Genomic DNA, 15,344 nt, shown 5'->3' with positions numbered 1-15,344 from the left:
AGAGCAGCCTAGAACATTGGAATTTTAAGTATCTTGGGAAAATGTTCCTGTGAATCAGATGCATATCCTAGTTAGGTCTCCTCCTCTCTCAGGCATAGGGAAAGGAATTGCATCTTGGTACAAGGCAGAGGTAGCCTGAGCTGTCTTGCTACTTAGGACTGTGACCTGTGCCAGTTGCCATTCCTGGGCTTCAGAATTCCATATGGGAACCTTCTTTGGAGTGAAGTATTATGATACCAATGACTTCATTCCTCTCCTGGTTCTGACCAGCAGACTATAAGCCATGGCACCAGTCAAGTGTGGCTGATGTCTCTGTTGCAGTAGGGCCAGACCTGAAAGTTAGTGTGCTAGTATTTGGAGCCAGATAAGGACTACCTTGCAGCCTTCCAATCTAGTGTGACTGCATGGAGGGGGGTGCCCTAGAGTTAGCTGCAAGCCCACCCTAGCTTGGCAGCAGGCCAATAGAAAAGGTCTTAAATTTTTATATGCTCTTGTTATCTTGAGCTAGAGCAAGTGAATATTGATTGAGATATTGCTGGACTGCACTTAAAAGTCAGTTATTTTATTTTTCATCATCTTGTCAAAGCATGATGAACCTCCACTAAATATCTGCAGATGGTAGGCCCCTTCTGAAGAGAAAGGAGAGGTCTTGCTGCCTGAGACTGTCTTGCAACTTGTGAAAAGCCCCACAAGGCTGGATATCCTATACCCAATTATTCTCCTTGTTCTGCCTTTGCATGTGGGGGATATGCCTACCCTATTTAAAACTTCAAATATAGGACTAAATGTGAGCTCTTGATACAGGTTTGTATTATCTGTAACAGGTGAATGTTTCTGAAAAAAACAATTCTTGAATACTAACCTTTGTTTTTATGTCCACCCAAGCTTACTGATTAGACACACACACACACACACATCTAAATTTAAATCACTTGAAGATTATATGTACAACACATACTGGTTAAATGAGAATTACATCCTGATTACTTGCATATGTTAATGTGTATATTGCATTTGATCAGTGTATGTATCATATATTGATCATATATCAATCATTGCTGATTGTCATTGATCTATGTAAATATACAGTATGTGAAGATAAGTATGCCAGATGGATGTAAAAGATGAAGAATATATATTTATTGGCTATCTGTCCCTTGTGGGTTACAGAACATTTCATGTTGTTCATATGTGCATCATAGCAGAATACAAGGACAATCTTAAGTCTAACCTCCTTTCTTGGGCGTGGGAGTGTCAAAGGTTGGGAGAGGACAATACTGTAAAAGGCCAGAAACTAGTAACACAATCACTGCCACTGTCACATAAATCTAAGTCAGTGGGTTCATAGGAGGACAGGAGGTCCTTTTCCATTCAAACACAACGGAGAGAGGGCAAACAGGAGATTTACTGTCTAGGAGAGGGGCGGTTCTTGGACAAAAATGATCTGCCATGCACTCTGTCCTGTGATTCGTAACCTCAGTTTCACAACGCACTTTGGAGCTGAAATGCTCTTGGCTTAGTGATCTGGTGAGGTGAACCTCCCTGGCTCGGAACCCCACTACGACCTGTAATGCGATCTGCTCCGCTCGGAGATAATGAACCTACAACATTCTTGCTCTGGAACGGTTTACTTCCCCATCCTCGTCCCCAAAATAGAAAGCAAGTCAAAAAAACATTAAGAACCCTGGGGAGATCTTCACCTGTACCGGAGTTGGTCTACTCCAGAACGCTAGTTTAAACTTTCCTGAAAACTTATCTGGGTTCCCCGCTTCCTCCTCCCACCCCTCTCCGTTCCTCCGGTCACGTGAGGAGGGTGCTCCAATGAGGGGAGGCGATTGGAGGGGACCGGGTGGCCCGAGCGGCTACCACTGCAGAGGCCGGGAAGTGAGCTCGGAGACAGGCCGAAGTCGATCATGGTGGTGACAGCGCCCGCCCCGGCGACCGCCGCTGCTGCGGTGGAGGCGGCGGTGGCAGCAGGGGCAACTGAGGAAGAGCTGGGGGCCCACGCCGCTTGGGCTCGCTGTCCCCCGAGCGCGCTGTGAGCCCCCCAACTCCGACTGCCTGCAACTCACGTCCGTCCTATCCCCGCCACGCTGCTGCCTCCCTCGTCTCCCTCAGTTCTCCGTCGAGCTCCCCAGCAGCGGCGGCTGCAGCTGTAGTGAACTCTGCGGCCGGAAGGCCAAGCAAGAGGCCTGGAGGAGAGGAGTTGGGGGAGGACGATGCGCCTGCCCGGCGGTTGAGCTCGTGTTCCCCTCTCTCCTCTAGCCCTCTTCTTCCTCGACCTCTCCTTCCCATCACCCCCACCATGGCCTTCCCGGGCGCCGAAGGAGCGACCGAGGGGCCTGCCGGCCCAGCCCGGGAAGCGCCTGCGGCGGGCGCGGGCTGCTCGTCCTCGTCTTCCTCCGCCTCCTCCTGCTGCTCATCCTCGTCTTTGATAGCAGGGGGCAGCCGACTCTGGGCCGCCCTCTACGACTATGAGGCGAGCGGCGAGGATGAGCTGAGCTTGCGGCGGGGCCAGTTGGTAGAGGTGCTGTCGCAGGACGCCGCCGTGTCGGGCGATGAGGGCTGGTGGACTGGCCAGGTGCAGCGGCGCCTCGGCATCTTCCCCGCCAACTACGTGGCCCCTTGCTACCCGCCGCGGCCGCCCGAACCCGCCCGCCAGCGGCCCCGCCAGCCGCCGCCTCCGCCTGTGCCCCCGCCTCCCCCTCCGCCTTCTCCGCCCGATGTCCCAAGGCCCGGCTCCCCTATGCAGATCGAGTTCGAGTGGCTGGAGCTCAAAGAGCTGATCGGCGCTGGCGGCTTCGGGCAGGTGTACCGGGCCACCTGGGCGGGCCAAGAAGTGGCCGTGAAGGCGGCGCGGCGGGATCCTGAGCAGGACCCTGCGGCGGCGGCCGACAGCGTGTTGAGGGAGGCGAAGCTCTTCTCCATGCTGCGGCACCCCAACATCATCCAGCTGCGCGGCGTCTGCCTGCAGCAGCCCAACCTCTGCCTCGTCCTGGAGTTCGCCCGTGGAGGCGCTCTCAACCGGGCCCTGGCAGCAGCTGCGGCCGCCGCCCCCACCACCAACGCTGTCGCTTCCTCCTCCTCTCCGAAGCTCCCATCGGTCACAGGGACCCCAGAGCCATCGGGCGCTGCGCCCAGTCCGCGCCCAGCCCGCCGCATCCCTCCCCACATCCTGGTCAATTGGGCGGTGCAGATCGCTCGAGGAATGCTCTACCTGCACGAGGAGGCCGTAGTGCCCATCCTACATCGGGACCTCAAATCTAGCAACAGTAAGTAGGAGGATGACCCGGCAAGGATGTTCAGGTCCCAGAGTTCACGGAAGATGTTTTAGGGTCAACCAACCTGGAGTTGCTACTCCTGGAATTGAGGGATCTGTTTACTTATGGCCAGCCAGTTTGAGAGTTCCTTCTCTTGGAATTTATAGGTCTTCTTATCTATGTTGCTTAGGGCTAATTAGTCTGGGAATTATTAAATCTGGAATTGAGGAATCTGTTTACTTATGTTGCTTAGGGTCAGCACAGCTTGGGGGTCGAGGGGTTTGTTTACCAAAGTTGCTAAAGTTCCACATAGCTTGAGAGTTGCATCTCCAGGAATTAGGGGTCTGCTTACCTAAAAACACTTTGAATCCTAATCAAGCCTCCTCAGTTTCTTGGGACCCGAGTAACCACCTTTGGAACTCGTAATACACTTCCTTTGAAGAAAACTCAATGATTCTATGGTTCTAGGGGCCCATAGCCACTGTATAAAATCCAAGTCAAGAGGTTCACTGTGGAGCAAGTGAACCTTTTCATTCAAGCACAGGTTGAAAACAAGAAGAGTGATTTTGTTGAGATGGTTCCTTAACATCCAAGACTTTCTTCAGTTATTATTGAGTTAGGAATTTGTGTGAAGATGGGGATTGACTTTCACATATTCCACCCTCCACCCCCACTTTTTATTCCCCTTAACTAGTTTTAGTTGCACTGCATGAGTTACTTTTTCTTCCCATTTTGAAGATGGTTTTACAAAAGTGTCCTTACTTTTTTTTTCTCTTCTATAAAATCACTCTTCATCGAAAAGATGATTGGAGGCATCATTAGTTCCCTAACTCAGGAGTGTTCTTGGTACTAGTAGATAAGAAACTTTTTTTAGATCTAGCTCTGGGGCACTGAAGCAAAATGATCACAAATGGAGACATTATTAGTTCCTTAGCTGAGTTCCTGGTAATAGATAAGAAACTTATGTTGCCAGCTGTGCATGCACACTTCTATGTTTTAAAGATTTACTCTGTATAATGAAGTTTAGTTATTTATAAATTATGGCAAATTTTCTAGATTTTCAGTAAATAATGGGGAAATAGTTTAAATACAAATCTTATCATCGGGTAGAATAGAGAAATGCTACTCAAGTTATTTTAATAATAAAAAATCTTTATTTTAAAAATCTTAAATTAAGCAATCTCACCAAAGCTATATGAAGACTTAACACCAAAACCACCTCTAGCCTTCTCCAGCATTAGACCTCAGAATTTAGGAAGAACTGCCAGAATAATCCATAACTTTGACCATTTCTAAGTTTGCTAGAAGAAGAGAGAGAGAAAGACAGGGTGTGTGTGTGTGTGCGCGCGCGCGCATGTGTGTGTCTGTCTGTCTGTTTGTCTGTCTGTCCTTTTCCCCTTTTTCCCCTTTTATAGTTTTATGTTGAAAACTTCATTCTTCTGATGTTTTTGAATTGTGTTTTCATCATTGGAGCTAGAGTTGACCTTTGAAAGCTAGTTTTACTACAAGAAGTGAATACTATGTTTATTAACTTTTTATTTCAAGAGAAAATTCCTTACTAAAAGGTGACTGTTAACTCCTTTACTCCTGTTTCTCATGCAGAAATCCTCAAATCATAGAATAATAGCATCAGAGCAGGAAGTGACCTTAGAGTATTCAGTTCCTGATTAAACAGCACATAAAGGACATTAGCATTATTTACTCATTAACCACATATAGTAAAGAAATCATTAGTACAAATTCCACCATCCTTTTTTGGAAAAAAAAACCATTTCATCATCTAACATCTGTTAAGTAGCTACTATGTGAGGGGTACTTTTAAAGCCTGGGAAAGATTTCTTGCAGAAGGTGGGACTTTTGACTGAGACTTGAATGAAACCAGATAAGCTAGAAGGCAGAAATAAGGAAAGATGGCTCTCCAGGCTTGGGGAAAGCAAAGCTAGTGAAAAATCTCATGATGGGAGATGGAAATATTATGTAGGAGGAAAAGCAAAAAGGTTCTAGTGATTGGATCACAGGATTTGTGGAGGTTTTTAAAGTGTAAGAAGAATGAAAAGGGACGAAGGGGTAAATTTTTTTTTTTGGAAAATTTTATTTGATTAGTCAATTTAGAACATTATTCCTTAGTTACAAGAAACATATTCTTCCCCTCCCTTTCCCCACCCCTTCCTGTAGCCAATGGGCAATTCCACTGGGTATTACATGTGTCCTTGATCAAAACCTATTTTCTTGTTGTTGATGTTTGTACTAGGATGATCATTTAGAGTTTACAATTCCAATCATATCCCCCTTGACCCATGTAATCAAGCAGTTGTTTTTCTTCTTTGTTTCTACTCCCACAGTTTTTCCTCTGAATGTGGATAGTGTTCTTTTTAACAAATCCCTCTGAGTTGTTCAGGATCACTGCATTGCCACTAATGGAGAAGTCCATTACATTCCATTGTACCACAGTGTATCAGTCTCTGTGTACACTGTTCTCCTGGTTCTGCTCCTTTCCCTATACATCACTTCCTGGAGGTTGTTCCAGTCTCCATGGAATTCCTCCACTTTACTATTCCTTTTAGCACAATAGTATTCCATCACCAACATATACCACAATTTGTTCAGCCATTCCCCAATTGAAGGGCAGCCCCTCATTTTCCAATTTTTGGCCACCACAAAGAGCGCAGCTATGAATATTCTTGTACAAGTCTTTTTCTTTATTATCTCTTTGGGGTCCAAACCCATCAGTGCTATGACTGGATCAGAGGCTTTTAGCACCCTTTGGGCATAGTTCCAAATTGCCCTCCAGAATAGTTGGATCAATTCACAACTCCACCAACAATGCATTAATATCCCAATTTTGCCACATCCCCTTCAACATTCATTACTTTCCTTTGCTGTCATGTTAGCCAATCTGCTAGGTGTGAGGTGATATCTCAGAGTTGTTTTGATTTGCATTTCTCTGATTATAAGAGATTTAGAATACTTTTTCATGTGCTTATTAATAGTTTTGATCTCTTTATCTGAAAATTTCCTATTCATGTCCTGAAGGGGTGGATTTTTAAAGGCTTTGAAAACCAGAGAATTTTATATTTGATCCCAGAGGTAATGGGAGCTACTAGGGTCTATTACCTAGTGGGAGGGAGTTATGGTCAGATCTACATTTTAGGAAGGTCAATTTGAAAGCTAAGAGGAGGATGTATTAGAGTGGGGAGAGACTTGATATAAAGTAATCAACCAGAAAGGCTATTTCAGTAGTTCAGGAATGATAACCTATACCAGAATTATAGCAGTGTCAGAAGAGATTAAAGAATGTATTGGAGAGAGGTTAGGATGATAAAAATGACAATAGATTAGATGTTGAGGGTGATCAAGGAAGGAGTTGAGGATGATACTTAAGTTGTGACCCTGCATATTGACTTAGAAAACCAAAAATGAACATTATCCAAATTTTGTTAAACATTTACCAGTTGTTTTAGTCTATTTGTCCATTGTGTAGGCTTAGAATTTGGTATCAGTGGTGTAAAAGATATGATCAAAAAAATTTGTGATCAGAATCAGTCTGTCAAAAGATGAGCTAGTCACATGTCAAGAGCAAGGAATAATTACTGACTAGCCCACATACTCTTTTGGTTCCCTTGGGATGTTAGTATTGTAATGGGGAACTGTCCTAGAGGGATGTTAGATGTTACAAAGCACCTATGAACTCCCCAGGGCCTGTTAAGCACAAAACCCTTGACTTATGGAAACCAACTTTGGGGCCTAAGAAATTGGGCAAAGGTCCAAACTTTGGAAATAATATTCCAGTCTATGGACAAAGATTGGAATGTGAATATCTCCCCTATCCCAGTAGACTAAATATCTTAAGAAGTGGCACAGATGGCCAGGAAAAACAATCTTGAGAAATAATATGTTTTTGTACCCATTTAACCATGGACTTGCTGAACCCCACATGTACTCACACTTCCCCTGCTCCTTCATTCCTGTGTTTTTTTTTTTCATTTATAAACCCTTCCCCTATTCAATAAACTTTGCTGGCAGTAGCTACCAGGTCTGCAGTTCTTCTGACCCCAAAAGATTCTAATCTCTCTGGTCTTTTATTCTTGCTCCTACCTAAGGGACCCTCGGCCCCTAGTCTGAGCCCTTGGGGCTCCCTCCCCCCCCAAGGCTCTAACAAAAGGGAATAAGGGAAACTGGTAGATAGGACCCTAGCACTCTTAAACTAACTCCACCCAACTTCTGAGTCTCCTGCTTAAGGGGAGCCTTCTGTTTCTTCTCTGGGCCCTGCTTACATCTCCCTGTGCTACCTAAAACCCTTCCCCATGATATCTGACTTTCTGATAATCTTCCCATTAGTGATTAACTAAGAAAGGGAAAAAAATCAGGGTTTGGCAGCTACACTAAGTAACCCAAAGTTACAGATGGAAATCTTTGGATTATTTTAGCCCAAGAGGAATTCTGGCAGATGAACCAATGGCAGATGATCTTTGGACTCAGGGAAATTGCTTCCCTCCAAATAATTTGTCTATCTAGAAGCAAAAAAATTTCTCCATGAAGTCTTGACTATCCAGGAAAAATCTCTCAGAACAAAATCCCTCCTTCAGCTTGATGGAAATTCAGATAGAATCAAAAACCCTTCCACCTCAGAGGAAATCGAAGAAGGAAGTTAGTTCAGTTATTTTCAGTTCAGACTCCCACAATTCCTTTCTCCTTCCCAGAATCCTCTCCCAGGACTTATCTCAAAATTCCCTTCTTTCAACTAACCCTAGAAACCAATCTATCCCTAACTTATCATTCCTACAGCATACCAAATGGACTTTTTTGGTCAAACTAACAGGAGGTCATGAATAGCAAGCATAAATAGATATTATATTTGTACCAGCACAGGGAATAACCACATCAATGAAATAACTGGTTAATTTTGTTATTTGAATATTTAAATATGAAGAAATCAATTAAGTAAATTATTGGAATTAACACTTCTAGATAAGTTTCTTAAACAGACTGAGAGATTTATCTTAGAAAATGACTAATTACTTATTTTTAATTAAAACCAATCTTCCTTCTCTGCTTTATTCTTTTCCTTTCCCATTTAAGGCATGTTGTCTCATGCAGAAGCTTTTTCCCATTCAAAGAGATATAACAGGAACATCTGGAATATTCTAATGGCAACTGAATCAGGTCTAAATCAATGGGTATGTTTTTTAAAATGTCTAATATAGAATCATAGGATTTTTAGCTCTAAGAGACCTTCAAGCTCATCTAGTCCCACTCTCATTTTACAGATGAGGAAACTGAGGTTTACAGAAGCTATGACTTTCACAAGGTCACAGAAGTCCTAAGCAGCAGAGAGAGGACTCAAATTCTGTTATCTGACTTGCATTTCCATCCTTTTTCCATTGTGCCATGATAGCCTTCTTATCAACTTTTGATATTAGCTAAACATTGTTATGCTTCTAAACATATTACAAAATAGTCATCACTAAGCAACAATAACACTAGCAAAGCAAACCTAGAAAGAATTAATTCAAATTGTTTTCTATAGATTTGGGTATTTTTAAAAATTTGTTTGTTTTAATCTGTTATTTTCTGTCTTAGTATCAGTTCTTAGAGAAAAGAGCAGCAAGGTCTAGGATAAGTAACTTGGCCAGGATCACACAACTAGAAAGTGTCTGAGGCCAAGTTTGAACCCAGGTCCTTTACACCCTAGGCTTGGCTCTCTGTCCTACCTACATCCCTCCTACAGATTTCATTTAATTTATGTATTTTCCTTCCCTTGATACAAACTGCAGCTTATCCACATCTCTTCTAGTGCAAGTCTTTTCTCTGTGATTTCACAGATTTTTCATAGACAGTCATCCTTAACATGTGGAAGGCTTTCTTCTATTACCTAGAGTTATGTTTGATTTTACGAAGATGAAACTGACAGGCTGTAGTAACAGACTGGATAAGGGAGAAGGTAATGAGACATAGTGAGGAGTTGAGGATGACACCTAGGTTTTCAGGCCTGAGGGAAGGATGTTATATAGTAATGGGGATGTTTGGAAGGTGGGAGAAAGTATTTAGGGTGAATGATAGAGTTCAGGTTTAGGGTAAAGACTGAAGAGAATCTGCAGTAAAGATTTAGGATTGCATAATCTTATTTTAGAAAGGCACTTTAGAGGACATCTAACTTGTAAATAAATGCCCATCAGCAATGCATTCAGCACTTAGAACAGTGTTTTGTACATAGTGAGTAATACTTAAATACTTTTTGATTCATTCCTTTATTCATCTAAAAATGATTGTTTAGTAATTACTCGGAAAATCTATAATGAAAGGGCAATCACTATGTACTAATGAAGACCATTTTATTTTATTTTATTTTATTTTATTTATTCTTTAGTTTTCATTGTTAGGAAGTTTTCATTCCTTTCACAGCTTAACCTATGGTACCAAACAGAGCAGATTTAACCATTCTTCTCCCTCATAGTCCCCCAACGACTTGAATATGACTTGTAATATCTCCTTTTCTACGTGTTTTCTTTTCTCTAGTTCTTTCTACCAATCTATATAAGTTTTGATCTTAAGGAATTTCACCAATTTGTTGTTCTTTGCTGTACCCTCTAGATTATCAGACCTCTTCTAAAAATGTGATATTCAGATTTTTGAGCATTTATTGTGTGATGTAAAATAGTTGTGATTTTACTTTCAATTTTAGGTTTGTAGTTTACAACATAGTGTTTTAAAATTAATATAAAACAATCAGCAAGCATTAATGAAGTACCTATTATGTTCTTGGCAGCATGTGAGACTCCAAAGACAAATGAAATGGTAGTTTTCCTTAAGGAATTGACATTCAATATGGCAAGACACCATGTAAATAAATATCTATGTATATATACAAAATAAATGTTAACTTGTAGGAGAGGGCACTAGTTTGTGGGGGAGCAATCAGGAAAGGCTTCCTGTAGAATATGGTGTTTGAGCTGGGTTTTGAAAGAATTGGGATTCTAAGAGGTCATGAGGGAGTGTACTGTAGGCATGGGGTCAGTTAGTGCAAAGGAATGGATTAAAAGTGCTGTGAGAGGAACAAAAAGGTCAGTTTGGCTGGACCATAGAGAGTGGGAGGAAGAGTAATGTTTAACAAGGTTGGGAAGACAGGTTGGACCTAAGTTGTAAAGGACTATAAATAACAAATAAATGAATTTATATTTGAGCCTAAAGACAATACGTGCTTTTCTAGAGTTTATTAAGATACAGGAATTACTTGATTAGACCTGAGCTTTAGGAATATCTTTTCAGCAGCCTTGTGGAGAATAAATTGGAGTGGAGGAGAGAGACTTAAGGCAAGAGATCATTTTGAAGGCAATACTCCAAGGAAGAGGTGATAAGGGAACTATGTGAGAGTGAATAGAACAAATGTCAGAAGCTATAAAGATAGAAATGAAAAAGTTTGGCAGCAAATTAGCTATGTGAAGTTAGGGAGAAGGAGTCAAGAATAACATCCAAGTTATGAAACTGTGTGATTGGTATATGATGCTGGTGTCCTTCATAGAGAAATAAGGATGTTAAGTTAGAGAATTGAGTTTTGAGCGAAAGATGAGTTTCCCTTTTTAGATCTGTTGGGTTTGAGATGCCTATGGGATATCCATTTTGAAATATGCACTTTTCAGTACCCTGTGACTGAAATTCAGGAGAGAGACTAGGGCTAAAACTTATATATATATATTCTTAGGTTTTATCTCCAAAGTCAAGTGATTCTTTTATTCTTGAATTTGCCAGTGGTGTTCTACTTGTTTTCTTCCCTGGAGCACACCTTTCTGGGCCAGTATCACATTGTTCTGAAACATTTAATCAATAAATATTTATTAAGTGTCCATTCTTCTAATTAATGGAGATACAAAGAAAGGCTGGAGACAATTCCTGCTGTCAAGGAACTTGCAATCTAATAAGGGAAATAATATGTAAACTACTCTACAAAGTAGATGAATTATGAATTGGAAATAATAAACAGAATGAAGGCAGGAGACTAAAGGGAGTTAGGGAAGACTTCCTATAGAACAGGGTCCTTTAAGTAGGATAAAACTTAAATTGCAAATATAAAAACCATGTTTAACTCTAGGCAGGTTAGAAGGTATTTGGTTCAGAAGCCTTAGTTTGTAGATGCCCGCCTAGAAGGTAGGATTTTAGCTAGGACTTGAAGAAAACCAGAGAAGTCAGGAGGTAGAGATGAGGAGGCAGAGCATTTCACACATTGGAACTACCCATGAAAATGCCAGGAATTAGAAGATGACATGGTCAGGCCTGAATATTAGGAAGCTAAGTGAAGGATGTTGTGGAATCAGGAGAGAATTACGTCGGGGCGATCAACAGGCTGTTGCAGAAGCTCCGGTATGAAGTGATGAGAGCGTATTCCATGGTGGTTGTAGTGTTGGTGGAGCATATAGTCTTTTAAGTGAACAAAAATTTTTTATTTTTGAAGTTTCTCTTTACCATTTCCCTCTTCCAACACTGTTTTGCACAGTTAACCCAACTTTAAACAGCTAGTAAAAACTGGGTCATTTGGGCTTTGAAGGATTTTCTAGGTGAATATTTGGGAGGGGAAGTGGGAAGAGAACATTTTAAGGTGGAAGAAAGAACACAGAGTTTTGAATGAAAAAGTTAAGTTCTATTTGGGAAGCATCATAAACTAACGTAGTAGTTCCTTAGAGGTAATGAAAAACTGTAGCTTAGAAGATGGGGGCGGGGCATAACTAGTAGACCAGTAGAATCCAAAGAGGGTCTACTAATTGTATTTTATTGGGAGTTCTCTATTGAGAGCTCTCTTCCTTTGATCCTTTTCTGTTTAACATTTTTGTCAATGATGTGCTAAATATATGGTTATTTATATAGTAGTACTTTTATTATAATGTTCAGAACCTAGTTCCAATGCATCTCCCATAGTCAGACCATATCTGGAGTCCTTTTCTGGGTGCCACATTTTAGGAAGCACTAATTAGCTATGTAACAACCTAGAATGTTTCTAGGGAAGAATGATCAAGCTATCAAGAAGGCTTAAAGTGATGCCATATGAGCATTGTGAAGTAAAGTGGGGAAATTTTTTTTGATGAGGGAGGAGAGGAAAGTCATGATTTCTTATGTTAAAAATTGTGAAGAGTTGGCATGTAGAAACAAGAACTAGACTTATTCTGTTTGGCCCTGGAGGGCGAAGATAGAATTGATAAATAAAAGTTTAGAGAGGGTGATTTGACATAGGGAAAAAACGAACTCTAAATCTAAGATCCCAAGAAATCTGAGCTACCTCAGGAGAGAATGAAGCAATTGTCATTGAGGTGTCAAGGAATATTTTAAGAAGAACTTGTTTAAGTTGATATTTGAGCTAGATCACCTCTGAGATTTCTTCAAAACTTAAAGATTTGTGATTCATTCTTAGATTCTTTGCCTTTCCTTTCTTCTCTTTACTCCCTCTTTGGCCATTGTAGTACCTAGGAAGAAGAAGGAATAAGTATGAGAACAAAAGGAAATGTAAAATTCAAATACTTTCTGAGACAGTGAGTTTTGCAAATATAAAAACTCTTCTCTGGATGTTTTCTTACCTCCCTGATTTTTTTAACTTTCTTAGGAATTTTTCTTATATTGTTGCATTATGCAGACATTAGAAAAAACTTTAATAGTTTTTTTTTTCATTTATTTTTGTTGAACATATCAAAACTCAGTTCCTGTAAGTCAATTTAGTGAAAAACTAATATTAATAGCCCTTTCAGTTATACTTTTCCTCTTATCATACATACATTTAACCTGCTGCCACTTCTACTTTGCCATGTCCTTATAAAAAGACTTCTTTTGATTAAGGAACATACCTTGGATTGATTCTGTCCAGCCAGGATTGTTAGCAGTACAACATTGTGCTTTGTTCTCTGCATGGCTGTTAGGTTCTGTATACTTTGGCAAGTTTACTTTTAACTTTTGACTGATAAGTTAAGGGGAAGGGGCATATATTCTAAATTGCTTTGGTAACTGTTTCACTACTGCAATTCATTTTTAGAAGTGCTTTAAAAATATTACTGGGTAAAAACACTATATTTACTGATTTTTAAAGTTAGTTTTATATTTAATAATTTACTAACTTAAGTTGTATAGCTTATTATTTCTGAGTATTTTCCTTGAACATCAGGTTAAATGTCACTGTGCTAAAGTTTTCTGTGATTAAAAACTGTAGGACATATTTACCCTTTAACTTACTATTGATGTATTGGGCAGAGGATTATAGAAGAGTTTTTCTGTACTTGTACTTGAATGTATGAATCTTAAAGTACTGAGTTGTCTTAGGAAGGTAGCTCTGGAATTACTATAGAGTGAATTTATCATGAAAGCTAAGCAATACAAATATTTAACTTATTTCTGGAATGCTTTATATTCTGTTTAGGCCCACCTATGTCAATACATTTGTTTTTCATTTCCAAATGCTTTTCTACTTACATGAAATTTAAGTATTTTAAATGAATATACATTGCCTCTGTTCTCCATAAGATTTTCAAACTCCTAGTTGTTGATTCACTAATTCCATAAATATTTACTAAGTACTGAATATACATATACATATACATATACATGGCATCTGCATGACAATTACATTATATATGGCATATGTAATATATGACATGCATATGTGTATACACATCTATGTAATACATGTAGAATACATTGTATATATGATATGTATATGAAAATATATTATTATTGTGTGCTATATGGAATACAAAGTTATAGAAAGATCTGATCCTTGACTTCAAGTTTATATATCATAGTAGAGAAGAAACTTGTCCCCATGTATCTGGGATACTAGCCAAAATGTGATAAATATCATATAAGAGCTAAAAACTAAGTTTTCAAGACATCTAGGTAGTATACAAGATAAGAGCACAAAACCTGAAGGCAGAAAATCTGAGTCCAAATCTAACCTCAGGTGATTAGCTTTGCAATCCTAGGTTAGTCATTTACCTTTTATCTGCTTCAGTTTCCTCAACTGTAAAATTATGGTTGAAGTGGGAGTAGTCAGGATACATTCTATAATATTGGATAAAATTAGAAACAAAACCATCTGTGGCAGACAGAAGTCACTAGCCTTGCTATATTAGCTACTACTCCATATAAAAGCTTTTGAGGATTATATAGGAAAAATTTGTGTGTGTGTGTGTATAAATATATATATACACACACATATACTTTTAAAACCTTAATGTTCTACTTAAATGCTAGCTATTTATTATTATTATGTGCTATTGAAGCAGCATGCAGAAGGATCACTTCCAGACAAATAGGGGGAAGGTTTCTTAAAGAAAATAGCATTTCACCCAGACCTTGAAGGATGGATAAAATTTAATGAAATAGATGAAAGAAGGTGTGGGAAGAGGAGCCATTTTAAATGGAGGAAAGAGCATGAGCATGTTTTTAATGAGAAAGTGAAATTGTGTATGAGCAGCAATAAAGTAGGTTATAAATAGGTGTTTTGCTTTGTTTTGCTTTGTTTTTGAGGAGCAATGGAAGTTTAAGCTTGAAAAGGTATATTATATTATAAGCCAAATCTAGAGGAACTTTAATACTAAACTAAGAAGTTTGGACTTTATATAGTAGGTGGGAAGAATTAATTTCAAGTTTTGAGTGGGGAGGTAGCATCTTCAAAGTGGTAATTTAAGATGGTTGAAGTGGAAGTGTTCAGAAAAAATAGATAGGATACATTCTGTATCAATGAATAAAATTAGAAAATTAAAGCCCCCTGTTTATGGAGAAGCAGCATAATCACTGGATCTTATGGTTTATTTTCAAAGTTCAGATAGCCCTGGGACAAGAGGCTTTCTGTAAATATATTTATCCTTGTTGCTTTTCTTCAAATTTTTGTTCTGTATTTTTCTTACAATATTTAAATAAGACCAATATAGTTACTTATTAATTTATACTAATTTTATCTTTCTAATTAAAAAAATTATGTGTTAATAAAGTGGTCTGATAAGTTGAAAAAGTTTTTAATGTGCCTGCTGCAAATTATTTGGCTTCTAAAAGACTAAAGGTATTTTAGTGGCCCATGGTTGAAAAAAGTAGACTAAGTACAAGGTTATAAAG

The 15,344-nt window shown here is 39.6% G+C and overlaps 1 protein-coding gene across 2 annotated transcripts in view; it reads left to right on the top strand.

The window, feature by feature from the left end:
* Positions 1 to 1,123: 1,123 nt before the first annotated feature.
* Positions 1,124 to 15,344, top strand: part of MAP3K21 (mitogen-activated protein kinase kinase kinase 21) — a 72,958-nt gene continuing 58,737 nt past the window's right edge. For both annotated transcript variants that reach the window (XM_007481605.2, XM_007481604.2), the window contains exon 1: positions 1,124 to 3,272. In XM_007481605.2, coding sequence (XP_007481667.2) covers positions 2,306 to 3,272 — 967 coding nt within the window. In that variant the 5' untranslated portion in view covers positions 1,124 to 2,305. The remainder of the gene's footprint in view (positions 3,273 to 15,344) is intronic.

The sequence above is a fragment of the Monodelphis domestica genome, chromosome 2, assembly GCF_027887165.1.
Source record: "Monodelphis domestica isolate mMonDom1 chromosome 2, mMonDom1.pri, whole genome shotgun sequence".
NCBI lineage: Eukaryota > Metazoa > Chordata > Mammalia > Didelphimorphia > Didelphidae > Monodelphis > Monodelphis domestica.
This window is presented reverse-complemented; position numbering and strand designations above follow the sequence as displayed.